Genomic DNA, 18271 nt, shown 5'->3' with positions numbered 1-18271 from the left:
GTGCGGTACATTCTGCCTGAAATCATATTTCTCTGAAAGCCTGCATCTCTACTCAAGGAAAACACTACCTTTCACGGACTGTAATCAGGGGCATAGCTTATATCTTTACATCGACTCAAGCCACATACGGTAGTCTCACTCTCAACTCTGTACTTGAACAGTATCGGCGGCAGATTTGGTTCCACCGTAGCTTCACCGTAGTGTTCATGTCCTTACCTAATAGTACAGGATTCTACGGTCAGTGCCGTATCTACAGCAGCAATATCTATGTCTAAGGGTCAGACAATGGCACCGGTGAATTAAATTCTTTCTGCGTTTACCTAAATGAAATGTGTGGATATATCTCTGAAAGTGTCTCCATGTCCAACATGGAAAATCCGTCACTTGGTGTGTGTGAACAGCAAGATGTTTGACAAGCGTATCTCCTTTAATATCCCAAAGTTGAACAGATTTCCCATTGACTAGAACAACGAGCCTCACTGTGAACGCCAGGCGATATGATGACTCCTCTAACCCGCTGAATCACACATCAACCATATCACTCCAACCAGCTTCCTGCTTTCCCCCTTTTAGAAAGGGACCCCCCCCCCCCTCCCTCCCCCCTTGTGTCAGGAGATTTAGAGGTGTCACACACTATCCAGTCTTCCACTTCCTGCTCTAACCCTATGTCTCCAGGGGCAGAGGGGGCTTAGTTTACTCCAGCACTGGGTCTTGAGTGTAATCGCGTGATTGAAACAGTGCTGCATTGTACAGTTACCGCCGGCGCCATGTGTTTCCAGGTGAGTTGTCAGCAACTGCGACGCCATGTTGGCTCTGGGATGAAAGAATGACCCTAATCTCTCCCAGCTGTGCTAACAGGCAGGATTGGAGCGAGTGAATCTACGTTGATGGGTTTTGATGTGTGATGAATATAAATGAAAAGCTCCTTTCTACCCGACTACAGCCCCGAGGCACTACACTGTATGTAGACTATTATGTGTGCTGCATATAGCATGCAATGCCCTGATAATCTATTGGGAAGAAGCCATGTGTCTTCTTATCATGCGGTTCGGAGCCAGATGGGAAAGCCCCTTTATGGTTGCCTCATAGGAAGAACCTGTGGAAACAGGTTATGACTAGGTATATTCGTATGATTTTAACATGGAGTGTTTACATATGGTGAGCTGTTTTACGTCATGTCATTCATGCTGCTCTGTCCTAGGAAAGCCTCAGTCAGCACCTGTCTGTCCTCACAGTCAACAACCAAAATGGCCGCCACACCTCAGAATACTTTTGGCTGTTCTCAAAGTCCCTGTGGTGACATGGCTGTGGCTTTTTTCTTTTCTCCCAAAGGAAATAACTAAGTGTTCCCATTCTGCCCCAGGAGCGGTGACCGTAGGTTTCCGAGAATACAGACGTATTTTTACGGTAAAGAATGAGTATAGGAATGTCGGCACCCGTTAAACGGTGGTGAGGAAAGTTCCTCGTTACGAAACGGCTTTGAAGGTCAACACAGTTCTACTCCGCTATCAAAATGTGGCGGTAACCTCAACTCACTTTGACAACGTTATTGTCTTGTTCTTGTTTTCAGTTGGCATTCCTAGATATTGTTTCAAATGCTTGATGTTGCTACTTTTCATGTATATTATGCCAATGGCCCTCACCCGTTTGTTAGATTCTGCCCTTCGTATTTAAATCCGACAGTGCCTTCAGCACAGTGACACAGTTGGGACATGACAAGAGGTGACCTTCCTTCCCCCTAAGCTATCCTTCACATCCAGCTCTGGTCGTCATGGCGACAGTGGCTGACAGACAGGTTGTTGGTCAACTCAGTGGACTCGTCCCCAGTAAAGAGGGATTAGCGCACCACGCTGTCCCTTTTTATCCTCCCTGGGAGCAGCGATGTCCCTCCGGGCGACGGGTTCTTAGGCTCACCCTCCTACAGGTTAACACTGGATCAGACTGGAGAACCAGACAGGCTGCTGCTAGAACCCATCCTCCACACAGCTTTTCTTACTAGCACTGACTTTCCTAATAGGACTGAGGATGTGGTTGTTTCACCTAGCTATCTTAAGGTGAATGCACTAACTGGAAGTCGTTCTGGATAAATGGAAACAAGCGAAGAAATGGATTCCCGGTCTAGTAATTCTATGTCTATGTGGATAACAGTGATGAAGCAAGGCTAGTCTGAGCCCTCATCCCTCATAGACGTTGTATGAGCATGGATACGAGTGGGCATCCTGTTGTACAGTGTGACTGTAATAGTAATGGATCGAGTTTGTATGGTATATATTTTTTTCCGCCTGGTCTCATAGGGCCTTGCATGGTGTGACAGGAGTACTGCGTCATTGCCCAGCAAGACATTTCCATAGCATATGTCCTCCTTTATTCTTCAGTTAAACATCCATCTCTGTATGGATGACCACAAGTGTCACTCTCTCTGCATACAAATGCAGAGAGAGTATCTGTTGTATTAGGCCCAGGCGTATACGTGAAGTGAAATAGAATGGTGAATGCCGCAAGCCGGCTGGTTCCATCAGGCTAGTAATGCCCCGCAGGGAAGATGCAAATCTTATGAATATCTCTAAAGTGGAACTCATCAGTATCCATTCTGATGCTGTGCCACCATTAATTACCTACAGCGAGTTGCTGCCGGAACCCGGTATGTACTGTAGACGGACAGATAGAGAGGGAGTTGTCTTCCCTGCACCCCACTGGTGCTCTTGGCTGTGTGGATAGTGCAGTGAGAGGGATCCTTACGGAGTCCACTCACGCCACCCTCGTTAAGAACACAGGCCGAGGCCACCTCGCGCTCATCAAACATGCCATCTGCTCGAGGCTTTTTGTGTGTGTGTGTGTGTGTGTGTGTGTGTGTGTGCGCGCGTGCACACTCGTTATCTCGTGTGTGTACTATCTACTATCTATACTACTATCTATACTACAATTAGAGGACCTTCATTTGGCCTAGACATGACCCCCGCGAGCGGTAATGCCAAAATGAACTGGCCAAAATGATCTTGCTCGTTTCAGCCAATTATTCCACCAACTTTACACGCGCTGTCAGCTCTCCCTGTCAACCCCTGACATGTCAGGGCGCTGGGGACTGTAAAGTCAGGGTCATGTAAATGGGTTAGCGGAAAGGTCAGGGAGGCTGAAGACGTTCCTTTGTTAAGCCCCCTTATCAAGCTACAGAGAGATATACCATTTCAAAAGCCTGTCTCTGCTTGACACATCGGTTTTGATATCGCTAATTAAGTTCCGCTTCCCTCCATTTGCTTTCATGCCAGTCTTCACAGGTGAGTTAGTGGAATAACTAATGGATTACGGGGAGGGACAAAAGGCCCTGAGGAATTGGTATGCAACGGGGTGCCATTCGCCAGAGCAGAGAAGGTCACACAGGGAATGTGATAGCCCTCTTCTAGCGGATTCTGGACTGAAAGAGAAGGACAGAGAGAATGAGGGAAAGAGTGAGAGGGAGGGAGAGAGAGAGGGGACAACCAAGAGAGAGTCTTACAGAGTCAGGAAGTCAGACGTGCCACCTCACCCCCTCCACCTCCCTCCCCCTACCATCTCCCCCTCCCTCCCACTACCATCTCCCCCTCCCTCCCACTACCATCTTCCCGTCCCTCCCACTACCATCTCACCCTCCCTCCCACTACCATCTTCCCCTCCCTCCCACTACCATCTCCCCATCACCTTCCACCTCCCTCCCCCTACCATCTTCCCCTCCCTTCCCCTATCATCTCCCCCTCACCTTCCCCATCCCTCCCCCTTCCTCCCCTTACCATCTTCCTCTCCCTCCGCACCCGTCCTCCCAGGGTGTCGGTGGCCCTGTGCAGCAGGGAGAGGAGAGGGGTAAGTTAATCACCCGTGTCCGTGGCCTTTAACTCCTCTCATTAGCGCTGCGCAGCGGAGCCGTACCCGATCCATTAGCGTCGCTGCCGGTAATGACACTCCACCGGCGCCGGGCCACGGCCACGCGTTTCATCACTGGGAGGGAGGCAAAGGAACGAGGGAAAGGAGGGAGAAAGAGAAAGGAATTGTCCTTCCTTTTCCTGTGAAAAACAGAAACAGGAAGAGGCGAGGCAACCCGGCTGGGTTTTTATTATGAGGGATTTTCAGGCGTTATTGCTAAAAGCCTCTCTCTCTCTCACACGAACACACATGTACTGTACACTGGAGAGGGGAGAGATTAGATTGATCTGCATATTGTGTAGACATCCTACACACAAGCATGTGATGATTAAAAAGCATAGACTGTCAAATCAAACACACACACACACACATACACACACACAAAGGCCCACTAGCCTCCATTTATTTTGCATGAGAAAGCCATGTGGCTGTCATCCAACCCAGCATGTAGGACGTCTGTAAAATGGCCATCCTGCAGCTCTGTTAAAAGGTCTGGTATGGAATATAGGCCATGGGGTGCACACACATGCACGTACACACATACACACATACACAGTTCGTGCGCACGCACACCAAAACACACGTGTAGCGCGCACTCAGGGTGATCTGAGTGCTCTGTTTTTCTCTCCTCTGGTTTCTGCTCTCTCTCCCACTTAGGAGGGGGCATTTGCCTGCCTGTGAAGTCCAGGATCAGCAGGGTGTCTCTGCTTTCTCCTCTCGGTTCCCTTCTCACTAGCCTTCCATAGTCAGACAGCTCTGGTAAAAACACATATGTATGTCTCACAGCGCCCTCCTAAGGATGGAAAGGGAATTACAATGACATTATATATATATACTGAGTATACCAAACATTAGGAGCACCTTCCTAATATTGAGTTGCAACCCCCCTTTGCCCTCAGAACAGCCTCAATTCATCGGGGCATGGACAAGGTGTCGAAAGCATTCCACAGGGAAACTGGCCCATTTTGACTCCAATGCTTCCCACAGTTGTGTCAAGTTGGTTGTATTTTCTTTGGATGGTGGACCATTCTTGATACACTCTGGAAACGGTTGAGTGTGGAAAAACCCAGCAGCGTTGCAGTTCTTGACACAATCCGGTGTGCCTGGCACCTACTTCAAGGCTGTCTCACCACCGGCCGTGATTGGGAGTCCCATAAGGCGACGCACAATTGGCTCAGCGTCGTCTGGGTTAGAGTTTGCGCGGGGTAGGCCGTCATTGTAAATAAGAATTTGTTCTTAACTGACTTGCCCAGTTAAATTAAATATAAATACAATAAATAAATACCATACCCCATTCAAAGCCACTTAAATCTTTTGTCTTGCCCATTCACCCTCTGAGTGGCACACAATCCATTTCTCAATTGTCTCAAGGCTTCAAAATGATTCTTTAACCCATAGCGTGTCATCCATAACGTTCAGTCACTTGGATCGCGACAGTCTGGCATGATTGTTAATAAACCGAACCCGCATCGATGATTGTTTCTGTTCCCTGTGATCAATTGATTGTTGTTGAAGTTAGGACAAGGACAAGACATGACAGGTTGTTGATGTGTGTGTGTTCCAGTACATGACTGCTGCGGCTGCCGGGGCGCCTATGCAAGGGACCTACATTCCTCAGTACACTCCTGTGCCTCAGACAGCCGTCCCCGTTGAAGTAAGTGAGCCACAGTCTGTTTTAACATCCTCGTGGGGACCAAACAATTGATTCCCATTCGAGATCCTATTTTCCCTAACATTAAACCTAACCCCTAAGCCTAAAATGGCCTTTTTATCCTTGTTGGGGACTGGCGAAATGTCCCCACTTGTCCGATTTTTCCCTTGTTTTACTATCCTTGTGAAGACTTCTGGTACCCACAAGGATAATGAAACCAACAAAAAAAAAACAGACGCAGAGATACATGGATACACACACACGGATACACACACACACACATATACATAGATCTACACATAGATTGCATGTACATACTCACACTGGATGCACACACACATACACTCCTAAGGGCAGGAATGCATACACACTCTCACACACACACACACAGATAGACACGCACAAACACACACACTGACACGGCAACATCCGCTCGATTTAAAAACTTCCACGCACACGTTGCCACGGCTACTGTTGAGTGTGCCGAGCGTGCAGTTCAGAGCGGGCGGGCACACGTTGAGAAATGACGAGTGTGGAGGGCTGACAGGTCCGGCCCATTCAAATGGAGTATCAGTCGTGTGTCAGATGGCAGGCGCTGAAGTGAGACACACTGCCGGCGGTGCTGTCCCTCTCCCGGATGGCCCGTGTGCTCATCACACACATTCCTCAGCCCCAGGCCTCTGGTTAGCGAGTGGCTGCCCAGCCGACAACGCCCTGACACCACCATCCATCTCCCCCAGCTCCAGACAGGAGAAGATAATCAGGAGATAGCTGCCCTTCATAAAGTCACGAGAGAGAGAGAGAGAGAGAGAGAGAGAGAGAGAGAGAGAGAGAGAGAGAGAGCCCAAGCCCAGGGGTTCTCTTGCTGCCTCTCGACCTATTCCATCCTCAATGCCGCCATCATATATCTGTACTGTTGAGATGAGCTGCAGACAAGGAGTATCTCGGAGGGTGATGTATTAACATGGTGTTGGGAGCATCCTTGGAGTCTTGTTAACGTGATGGAGATGAGACCGTGATGGCCGACGATCAGTAAGGTTAAAGTACATACGGAATTGAAGCCCATATCCTTTCACATGTAGTCTTGTGACTTTAAAAGAGTTTTTCTTTTTTTCTCTCTCTCTCAAGGTTACTGTAGTATTACTCAGGAAATCGTTCACGAAGATCCATATGTTTAGGTTTATTTAAACAGCTTGGTACATAATTACGCAGAGACATACACTACCGTTCAAAAGTTTAAAGCTATTTTTTTTGGTCCATTAAAATAACATCAAATTTATCAGAAATACAGTGTAGACATTGTTAATGTTGTAAATGACTATTGTAGCTGGAAACGGCAGATTTTTTATGGAATTTCTACATAGGCGTACAGAGACCCATTATCAGCAACCATCACTCCTGTGTTCCAATGGCACGTTCTGTTAGCTAATCCAAGTTTATCATTTTCAAAGGCTAATTGATCATTAGAAAACCCTTTTGCAATTATGTTAGCACAGCTGAAAACTGTTGTCCTGATTTAAAGAATCAATAAAACTGGCCTTTAGACTGGTTGAGTATCTGGAGCGTCAGCATTTGTGGGTTCTATAACTTGATAAGCTAACACAACGTGCCATTGGAACGTTGCTGATAATGGGCTTCTGTACGCCTATGTAGATATTCCATTAAAAATCAGCCGTTTCCAACTACAATAGTCTATGTTTACAACATTAACAATGTCTACACTGCATTTCTGATCAATTTGATGTCATTTTAATTTCTCATTGACCCCAAACTTTTGAACGCTAGCGTACGTAAAATGTGATGTCATACAAAATATATTACAAAAAAAAGGTTACATTGAGTTACACGGAAGATGTCACTTCCTGTTGTCTCACACCCACTTCTTGTCCCCATAGGGAGTGGTCACGGATGCTTCTCCTCAGTCGGTGGCCCCCTCATCGCAGGATGTGAGTGTGCAGCAGCAGCAGATCCAGGTGGATGGCTCCAGTGACCTTGTTACTGCTTACTCATACCAGTCCAAGTGAGTACTGCTGACATCATGACTAATAGCTGTCATGTATTATGCTGTCATTGTCTGCTATTTTGCCATATTATAGCTGACTAATTGCTGCTTTGTTCTTTTACATTGAGTTTTTATAGCTGTTGACTCCTTTAAAAGGGATAGTTTTCCCAAATTACAAATTATATATTAGTTTCCTTACTCGCTAAGCAGTCTATGGACAGGGTACAATCTGTGCTTTGGTTTAGTTTACCTGGACACTGGTTCAAATGCTGTCATACCGTGTCCATAGACTGTTTATTCTACACGGTAATTCAATATGTCATTTTTAATTAATAATTCAATTTGGGTGAATTGTCCCTTTATTCTCTCTCGTTGTGGTTCTTCTCTTCCTCATTAGATAGCGACCGGCGCAGAGAATATTCCTGTGACAGCGTTGCCTTGAAACAGAGGGGTTGGCTGCACTGAGAATGCGGAGAGAAGAGGGATTGCTTCCAGATTGCCCAGGCACCAAAAAATAGACACTTTTTTTCCATTTCATACCTGGAAGAGAGGAGGGGTGGGGGTGGAGTCGCTGGGCACAGTGCAAAGTGGTGAAAATGTTTAGTCTGAGAACATGCCTGGTGGACTGGGCTTGAGCTTGAGTTGTTTCTTCAAGAAATTTCTCAACTGAAAAAAAAGTACAAAAAAATACAAAAACGAATTGAAATGTTGAACGCGCAGGTAGGTGATGAGGTTTATTTTGTAATTAGAAAAAGGGGAGTCAAAGTTTGAGATACACAGAGATTGTCTTCCTCAGATATTAAGCTACGATTTCTTTTCACTCTTTTTTTTGGGATTTCTCGTGTAAAATTTTAGTTTTCTAGATATATTCAAAACAACTGCTTTTCTTTCTTGAATCTTCATGGCCTTAATTTTAAGGGTGTCAGAGGACTTTTTACAGAGAGTTAAGTCTGGCGTCTCGTTGAAAATAAAAAGCAAACTAAATCAGTCTCTTGGACCACTGTGATGGTACAAGACACTGCCGGAGTTGAGCTAGAGACATAAAAAAAGAAGAAGATCTATCACATAAACTGTACAGATTTAATAGAGAAGAGTTTTTTTCTTTTCTTCATTAGAAGAAAACTTTGATAAATAATTATGTCAGAGGTAACTGAGTGTTAGAGAAAAAACGAAATGTCTGCAGAGGAAAAGAGGGGGAGAAGATAAAGCTTTGAAGAGATTATTCAGAATTAGGAGGGGAAAAAAGACACTGCATTGTAGAAAAGGCAGTCTGTTGCAAATGCTGAACTTGTTTTTTATGATCATAATTATATAATTTTATGGCAAGATTGCCGTTGATGACGTTAGCGCTTTTTATCTGCAACCTTTGACCTTTTTTTATGAGCTTTCAGATGTTTTTAGCCCGCTTTGCTTGTCACACTGCAACAACAAAAAAAGAATTAAGAAGAAAAAAAGTCTAAAACAAACACACAAAAAAAACTGTGGAAAAAATGCTTGCAGTGATTATACTTCGTAGATAGCCTACAGCAGGAGCTTACGGTTTAAACCAATCAGAGCAGAAGCAATAGAAGAAATTGTTGACAATTTCTGTAGTCTTTCCTAGTTGTGGATCAAATGCAGCCCAAGGATGGCCATTTTTATACCAAAGATGAAGAGACACTCTGATCCAGAGTTTTTTAGTTTTTCAGTTTGATTTTGTTGTTGATGTTTGTTATTGTTGTTGTTGTTGTTGCTGTTGTCATGGTTGTTTTTAATTTGACCTTGATGGCCGGACCAGTCTTTACTTTTCCTTCCGTTTCCGATTATTATTTTTTTTGTTGGTTTAAGCTAACTTCCACGGTTGTCGAAACTATCACGCTGACGTCAAACAGTATTTGGACGTGTGATGCAACTAGTGGCAGTCCGACCTAATGTCCCTCTCCACCACTTCAATTGTCTTTCCGTCTCTCAACTGTCGTGCTCCACAACACTTTCGCCAGCCATGCGGGCATTCCACTCGTCAACAATAGACAAAACACTATAGGAAGAATTGTGGAATGTTGCAGCCTGCTCCTACTTGGTCATTGATGCGACGCCTCTGTTTTTTTTGGGCTCACTGATTTCTGCCTCTGCGTTGTCTCTTTATCTCATTGAATCAATGATAACGGAATGAAACTGATTTTAAAAAATGTATTCCCTCCCAGGGAGTCTCATCAATGTTGCCCTACATCCCCCTCCTGTTATACAAACAACAAACACCAAAACTGTATGTGTTGACGTAAAACATGTCCTGCTCCCCTAGGCGCTATGTCCTAAGTAGTGCTGAGCAATTAACTGAAATGTAGATACATGTTTCGTTTTTAAACAACTAATTGGTAAAATGATTTGTGAGCTCAATGCGCACATTTATCTGGAGATAAATCGGATCTAGCCTGAACTGTGCGATGAAATAGGGATTGGAATTTCCAACAGACCAATATTCTACATAGTTAAGCGCATAAAATGTGGTAGTTAACTACAATGACCATAATCCATTGCACATCTACTATTCCAGTCTGTTTCTTTTACGCCTGCTAGGGAAGAGAGATGAATGTGCAATCGTGAGGTGATATAGAGAGCAGCTGTTGCTTCGTGAGGTATCTCTACCTGAAAATACATGATCTAAGTGATTGATAGTTGATATTCAGCACTCGTAAAAAATGATGCCATATTTACTTTGAGGAACTACAAAATTGTGTTTTTGTCAAACAGTATAGGCAGCAGCTCTATAGAGACGAGATGATGACTTGAAATGAAACAATAAAGTCATCAAATAAAACAAATGTAATATACACAACTGAAATATTGTATTATACTAAAGTAATGTGAATAAATGATGGTTTGATTCATTAGGATCCTCATTAGCCGACGCAAATGGCGACAGCTAGTCTTAGTGAGGTCGCGACACATAACGAAAAATACATTACAGACACAAAAAAAAGACTTTCCAATTTACATGTCAGTACATACACACAAGTAGGTCACATGGGTTAATTAAGCAATAAGACACGAGGAGGTGTGGTGTATGGCCAATATACCATGGCTAAGGGCTGTTCTTAATCACGATGCAACGCGGAGTGCCTGGATACAGCCCTTAGCTGTGGTACAGTGCGTTCGGGAAAATATTCAGACCCCTTGACTTTTAGCAAATTTTGTTACGTTTTTGCCTTATTCTAAAATGGATGAAATAAAACATCATCAATCTACACACAATAACCCATAATGACAAAGTGAAAACAGGTTTTTAGACATTTTTGCAAATGTATTAAAAAAACTAAAAAAACAGCGATAGCTTATTTACATAAGTATTCAGACCTTTTGCTATGAGACTCGAAATTAGGCTCAGGTGCATCCTTCTTCCATTGATCATCCTTGAGATGTTTCTACAACTTGGAGTCCACCTGTGGTAAATTCAATTGATTTGACATGATTTGGAAAGGCACACACTTGCCTATATAAGGTCCCACAGCTGACAGTGCATGTCAGAGCAAAAACCAAGCCATGAGGTTGAAGGAATTGTCCGTTGAGTCCCGAGACAGGATTGTGTCGAGGCACAGATCTGGGCAAAGGTACCAAAACATTTCTGCAGCATTGAAGGTCCCCAAGAACACATTTGCCTCCGTCATTCTTTCATGGAAAAAGTTTGGAACCACCAAGACTCTTCTAGAGCTGTCTGCCTGGCCAAACTGAGTAATCGGGGGAGAAGGGCCTTGGTCAGGAAGGTGACCATGAACCCAATGGTCACCCTGACAGAGTTCTAGAGTTCCTCTGCTGAGATGGGAGAACCTTCCAGAAGGACAACCATCTCTGCAGCACTCCACCAATCAGGCCGTTATGATACAGTGGCCAGACGGAAGCCACTCCTCAGTAAAAAGGCACATGACAGCACACTTGGAGTTTGCCAAAAGGCACCTAAAGGAATCTCAGACCATGAGAAACAAGATTCTCTGGTCTGATTAAACCAAGATTGAACTCTTTGTCCTGAATGCCAAGCGTCACGTCTGGAGGAAACTAGGCACCATCCCTATGGTGAAGCAATGGTGGTGGCAGCATCATGCTGTGGGTATGTTTTTCAGCAGCAGGGACTGGGAGACTAGCCAGGATAGAGGGAAAGATGAACGGAGCAACGCACAGAGAGATCCTTGATGAAAACCTGCTCCAGAGCGCTCAGAACCTCTGACAGGGGCGAAGGTTCACCTTCCAACAGGACAACGACCCTAAGCACACAGCCAAAACAACCCAGGAATGGCTTCAGGACAAGTCTCTGAATGTCCTTGAGTGGCCCAGTCAGAGCCCGGACTTGAACTCAATTGAACGTCTGTTGAGAGACCCTTAAAATATATGTGTAGAGATGCTCCCCATCCAACCTGACAGAGCTTGAAAGGATCTGCAGAAAAGAATGGAAGAAACTCCCCAAATACAGATGTGCAAAGCTTGTAGCATCATACCCAAGAAGACTCGAGGCTGTAATCGCTGCCAAAGGTGCTTCAACAAAATACTGAGTAAAGGGTCCGAATACTTATGTATATGTGATATTTCAGTTTGTTGTATTTTTATTCATTGGCTAACATTTCTAAAAACCTGTTTTTGCTTTGTCATTATGGGGTAATGTGTGAAGATTGATGAGGGGGGAAAACAATTTAATCCATTTTAGAATAAGGCTGTAACGTAACACAATGTGGAAAAGGTCAAGGGGTCTGAATACTTCCTGAATGCACAGTACATTGGCGATTTTCCAAAACAAACCCGAGGTGCCTTTTTGCTATTATAAACTGGTAACCAACATAATTAGAGCAGTAAAAATAAATGTTTTGTCATACCCGTGATTTACGGTCTGATATACCACAGCTGTCAGCCAATCAGCATTCAGGGGTTGAACCACCCAGTTTATAATAAGTGATAAGCAGTAATTGGTAGTCATTACCATCATTGGACTTTTAATAATTGTATTATTCTGTGTTGTTACAGCATTCAACCCACATAATTCAGAGTGCATTTAATCAACAAAAAATATATAGAGAAATTGTACACTGTGATTTTAGTCCTTTTTATAATCGACCCAAAACCAAACCAATCTCAAAAAGCACTAATCGCTCAGCACTATTAGGACAGGAACTAAATTCCCGACTAGCGTTGACACGTTAGCATCTGGTGTGCTTCTTTGTTTAACATCTGAATGTTGAACATACCGAACCAACATATGGAAGCATAGTGTTATCGGCTTTAGCAAACGTTATCTCTCTTCAAGATCCATCTGATAATGAACCCTATTAGATTCCATTTTTACGGGCTGGGTAAACACTACTGTACTCTGACCTAATGGGTTCTTTTCTAGCCAGAATAGTACACTACAACATGTTGACGGTAACCTTTCAACCAAGCCTAAAAAGCCTCTGTTGTCAGCCTTTTGTCCCCAATTAGCCTCTTTAGCCTGTAAACGTCTCCGCCTCACCCCTTTCAGCCTCCCATCAATACCATATCCATTGCCATTAGAGATTTTTTTCGATGACTTCATCTCCGAAGATTGTCCCATAATAAATGGGCTTGTGTCTGTGGGATGGCAGGCGCGCTATTTCCATTAAAGTGCCCTGTTCTGGAGCACTGTGTGTCTCTGTCCCCATTACGGTACCCTGTTGGAGTGGCTGAGTGTCTGGCTGTGTCTGAAATGGCATCCTATTCCATATATAGTGCACTACATTTGACCAGGTCGTAAGGGCTCTGGTCAAAAGTAGTGCACTATATAAGGAATAGGGTGCCATTCCTGACGCAAGCCTCTGTGTCCCTGTATGCCTGCCCGCTGTGGTGTTAGAGCCCTAAAAAGCCTCTTGTTTTTCAGTGCTCTTTGTGTACCTCTGGCACCACTAATGTGACTAGGCTTCACTCTCTCCTCTCTCTCCCTGTGAGGTGTTCCCTCTTTATTGGACAGCGCAGGACATGAACCACAAACCAATTTTAGTCACATTCTCAATGAGTCTTGACGGGGCCCAATTTGTCTCCCCTTAGGGCATTGGGATCCACTCCAGTGTCTCTGAAAGCCCCTTTCGAGAAAAGAAATTGCGCATATTGAGATCCAGCAGTTCGTGTGACTCAAAGGCAGGCTGTGCATTGCATTCTGGGAAAGACTGCAGTGACGTCATAGGTCGCGCTATGACATCACACATAGCAATGTCTGTAACAATGTCATTGTTTATCGAGTGCCTTTTAACAAAGCTTCCAAATGATTCCAATATCTACAGGATAGAAAAAAAGCACATGGAAAAGCTATCTTATATAAGGGAACCGTTGATTTTTTTAACAGGTTGTGCTAATGAAAATACTAGAAATGTACAACCTACTCTAAGGTGCTGCAGTGGAAGCTGTCTTGGGCATGTTGCCTGCTTTTGTGTCCATTGGACTGTGATGCACTGGCCATTCTTGATCATTTGATCAACATGAGTTTACTACAATTGCTCTTCCCTATTGGGTTGTGCTTTTTAAAACCAAGTGAAAACAGGCACATAGTGAACTACATCGTCCACATAGTGAGCTGGCATCACGGCCGCCATATTGTTCTTGTCAGAAACACAGGCAATAAAACCAGAGAAAATATAACCATTCAACCTTTTTGTTGTCCCATAAAACGTTCACCCCTCATGTCTTCCATCCAATGACCGGTCAGTGATCAAATGTTACTGTGCCAATCTACCAACACCGGAGCTACTCAGCTGCTCACTGTCCCACACATCTCTTCCTTTCCTCTTTACACTCATCCTGTCACTTCCCCTCATCCTCTGCTTTCCGATTACAGAGAACTTTTGATTACAAGATAATCGTTAACTCTGGAGTGTAGGCTATATACGCGCCAAAATCACCCACTTTTTAATTGCGACAGACCAACAAATCCGAAACGGCTCGACCTTTTCACACCACTGACAACAACCGTCCACATTTCTTGCACATCGCTCTTGGGTAATAACATTGTTTTCGCTGTGTTGTTTTTTCCCTCTCCTGCCACGCGTGAGCAGGCTAGCTGCTACAGTATTGAGGTGTCCAGAACTTAAGCTAGACCTTCGGTCGAGGTTGCTGTTTGCTCCTCACCCTCTATGGTGTTCAATCTGTAACCGCAGCCAGGTTCTCTGCATCATAAACCACTCTTACAGCTGCTACTTTAAGAGACAGAATAAAAGAGGAAACCTTTGATTAACTGTAGGAATCTGACCGCAATCACCTTTGATTGCAAAGCTCAGTGCTCTTACAAATATTGTTACCTTCTACGATTCAATGGTAAATGACTTAAAAGGAAATTGGTTTACAAATAGAGCTCACAAAGAATCGCACAACCGCACCGCGTGGGCTCCGAATTGCTGCTTGAGATTCAAGAAAGACAAAACGTTGAAGTGACTAGAGGTTTTCCTCGATTGGGTAAGATAAATATCCTTGTGAATCTTTCATCGCCCATCAATGAGGTCATTACATAATTGAAATGGCATTATCATGGCTGACTCGACTTCTGTCTCATTCTACACTAGTTGTAGCACAATGGCAAACTTGGCCTGGTAAAATGCCACTACGTTTTGGCGTGCTACAGTTAAGGAATCTATTTTGATGGAGGATAGCTCTGATAGCTAGCTAGCCTATGTCTCAGCACAAGCCACAGCCAGATAGGGTCATTAGCTCCTGTTGCCAGGCAGAAGTTGTCAAAGCGCAGAGTGTTGAGCAGCTCCACCTCATGCAGCACTGTGAGAGAGACTCAGTTCAGTCCGTCTGTCCATCCATTGCAGGTCTGTAACCAGCTGGACCTCACGCTCGCACTGAGGGGAGAAAGTTACTGATTGGAAGCATGCTCTACCACAACCACAGACAGACACACACACACACACACACAGAGTGTGTTAGTCTTCTCATCATCTGTTCATCAGAGTAAGGTTATCACTGAGAGACGAAACCTCTGTTCTCCATTGCTTACTATCATAGAGTCTCACTTAATCTAGGTAGGCTCTAAGGGGTCAATCCTAACTTCCACTTCAGTAAAATGTTCACTTAGTCTCCCGTTGACATCAACTAACTAAAACACTGACTCTTAGTGGAAGTCGGGATTCGCCCCGATGTCTTCGGTATCAGAACAGTAGTGTTCCGTTTCAGTCTACTGTATCCATCCAAGTTGGGCTACAGAGGTGCTTCAGTTCACTGCCTGTTTTTAACGCCGTCCACTTCTCCAATCGGTCCCACGTCTGTCTCACTGCCTCCGTCCAGATATCAAGCCAGTCGGTCATATCTATCTACCATATTTCTAGTACTAGGAACATATTCACCACAATGGCGTTCCAAGTGGTTCAATGTCCATACCCCATTGTCATGGGCTTCTTGTGAATTCCCCCCATTGTGACAAGACAGTGGTTTAGAAAAGACGGGTCTGTGTCCGAAATGGCACCCTATTCTTGTATAGGGGATATTGTGTCCTATTTTGGCACCCTATTCCCCATACAGTGCACCACTGCACTGTGTGAAGACAAACAGTGTCTCAGAGTTAGGCCTCACCTCGACATAACGTCTCCCACAGTGAAGTGTGACAGGAGCGCTCCGGGCTCGATATAACTCAACGCTCTTTCAGCTCTTACCACCACGTAATTCAGTGGGGAAATTGCTCAAACGCCCACTCACACAAAAAAATGTGGCCCACGCTTTTTTAATTGATGCTCCGGTTCACCTTTGATGGGAGCCATCGATTGGCCACACTTCCCCAGGAGCTCAGCTAACCGAACACACACCTTTCCCGGAATGAAATGGCTCCCAGAGACATCAAACACTATTGAGTAACAATCATTAGAAATGGCCAACCAAATTTGCTAGAGAAACCTACAGAACTTGCATTAGGCGTCAGGAGTATTATTAAAGATAAAATAAAAAAAGGAATATTTATTTGGACAGTAGAGCGGTTCTTTGATGTTTTTGTTTAGTTCTGTTTTTTGTTTTTGTTTTCTATTTGGGAGGGGGGTAAAGCGCAAAGGAGGACGTGGTCATGCCTCACTCACGCCACTCAGTGTGTGTGTGATCCTTGAGAAATATCTGTACATCTGTGGATGTTAAGATTAAACTTCAATTTTAATGAGTTGTTTTTTTTCTCTGATGAAGCTTTCAATAAAAAAATGTGTAAAAAAATAATTTGCCTTATTATTTTACACTGTTTCAATCCCTGTAACTGCCAAACATGCTTTTTTTATGTACTCTTTTTAGTGCTTTTGGTAGACACCATCTTGGCAACTACTAACTTTATCAAAACACCTCCCCTCCCATACTCATACACCAGACTCCTGGCCTCTATACAGTATTCTGCACAGTGCATTCGGAAAGTATTCAGACCCCTTGACTTTTTCCAAATTTTGTTACGTTACAGCCTTATCAACCCACACACAATACCCCATAATGACACAGTGAAAACAGGTTTTTAGAGTTTTTTGCAAATGTATTACAAATAAAACACTGAAATACCATATTTACACAAGTATTCAGACCCCTTATGAGACTCAAAATTGAGCTCAGGTGCATCCAATCATCGTTGAGATGTTTCTACAACTTGATTGGAGTCTACGTTGTGGTAAATTCAATTGATTGGACATGATTTGGAAAGGCACACACCTGTCTATATAAGGTCCCACATTCGATAGTGCAAGTCAAAGCAAAAACTATGCCGTGAGGTATAAGAAATTGTCCATAGAGCTCGCAGACAGGATTGTGTCAAGGCAAAATTCTGCAACATTGAAGGTCCTGAAGAACACAGTGGCCTTCACCATTCCTAAATGGAAGAAGTTTGGAACCACCAAGATTCTTCCTAGAGCTGGCCGCCCTTCCTAGGAGGGCCTTGGTCAGGGAGGTGACCAAGAACCCGATGGTCACTCTGACAGAGCTACAGAGTTCCTCTGTGGAGATAGAACATTCCAGAAGGAAAACCATTTCTGCAGCACTCCATCAATCAGGCCTTTATGGTAGACGGAAGCCACTCCTCAGTAAAAAGTTTGTCAAAAGGCACCTAATGGACTCTCAGACCATGAGAGACAACATTCTCTGGGACTGGGAGACTAGTCTGGATCGAGGCAAAGATGAACGGAGCAAAGTACAGACTGATCCTTGATGAAAACCTGCTCCAGAGCGCTCAGGACCTCAGACTGGGTCGAAGGTTCACCTTCCAACAGGACAACGACCCTAAGCAAACAGCCAAGCCAATGCAGGAGTGGCTTCGGGACAAGACATTGAATGTCCTTGAGTGGCCCAGCCAGAGCCTGGACTTGAACCTGATCAAACATCTCTGGAGAGACCTGAAAATAGCTGTGCAGCGACGCTCCCCATCCAACCCGACAGAGCTTGAAAGGATTGGCAGATAGAATGGAAGAAACTCCCCAAATACAGGTGTGCAAAGCTTGTAGCGTCATTCCCAAGAAGACTCGAGGCTGTAATCGCTGCCAAAGGTGCTTCAACAAAGTACTGAGTAAAGGGTCCGAATACTTATGTAAATGTGATATTTCATTTTTTTTTTTATACATTTGCAAACATTACTGAAGAACTGACTTCACTTTGCCATTATGGGGTATTGTGTGTAGAAAACAATGTAATCAATTTTAGAATAAGACTGTAATGTATCTAAATGTGGACAAAGTCAAGGGGTCTGAATACTTTCCGAATGCACTGTATGTAATTGGGTGCAATGCGGTGGGGTCCAATTGAAATATGAA

General features: G+C 44.2%; 1 protein-coding gene across 8 annotated transcripts in view; it reads left to right on the top strand.

The window, feature by feature from the left end:
- The window catches only part of LOC110488444 (RNA-binding motif, single-stranded-interacting protein 3), a 350151-nt gene extending 333501 nt beyond the window's left edge, over window positions 1–16650 (top strand). For 6 of the 8 annotated variants that reach the window (XM_036970692.2, XM_036970690.2, XM_036970694.2 and 3 more), the window contains 3 exons: window positions 5459–5548; window positions 7441–7565; window positions 7945–16650. In XM_036970692.2, coding sequence (XP_036826587.1) covers window positions 5459–5548; window positions 7441–7565; window positions 7945–7948 — 219 coding nt within the window. In that variant the 3' untranslated portion in view covers window positions 7949–16650. Of the gene's footprint in view, window positions 1–5458; window positions 5549–7440; window positions 7570–7944 lie in introns of those variants that run through there. The other 2 variants (XM_090228213.1, XM_090228214.1) reach the window with 1 other exon arrangement.
- Window positions 16651–18271: the final 1621 nt, after the last annotated feature.

Source organism: Oncorhynchus mykiss, chromosome 30 (genome assembly GCF_057628025.1).
Source record: "Oncorhynchus mykiss isolate SJ-2025 chromosome 30, ASM5762802v1, whole genome shotgun sequence".
Lineage (NCBI taxonomy): Eukaryota > Metazoa > Chordata > Actinopteri > Salmoniformes > Salmonidae > Oncorhynchus > Oncorhynchus mykiss.
This window is presented reverse-complemented; position numbering and strand designations above follow the sequence as displayed.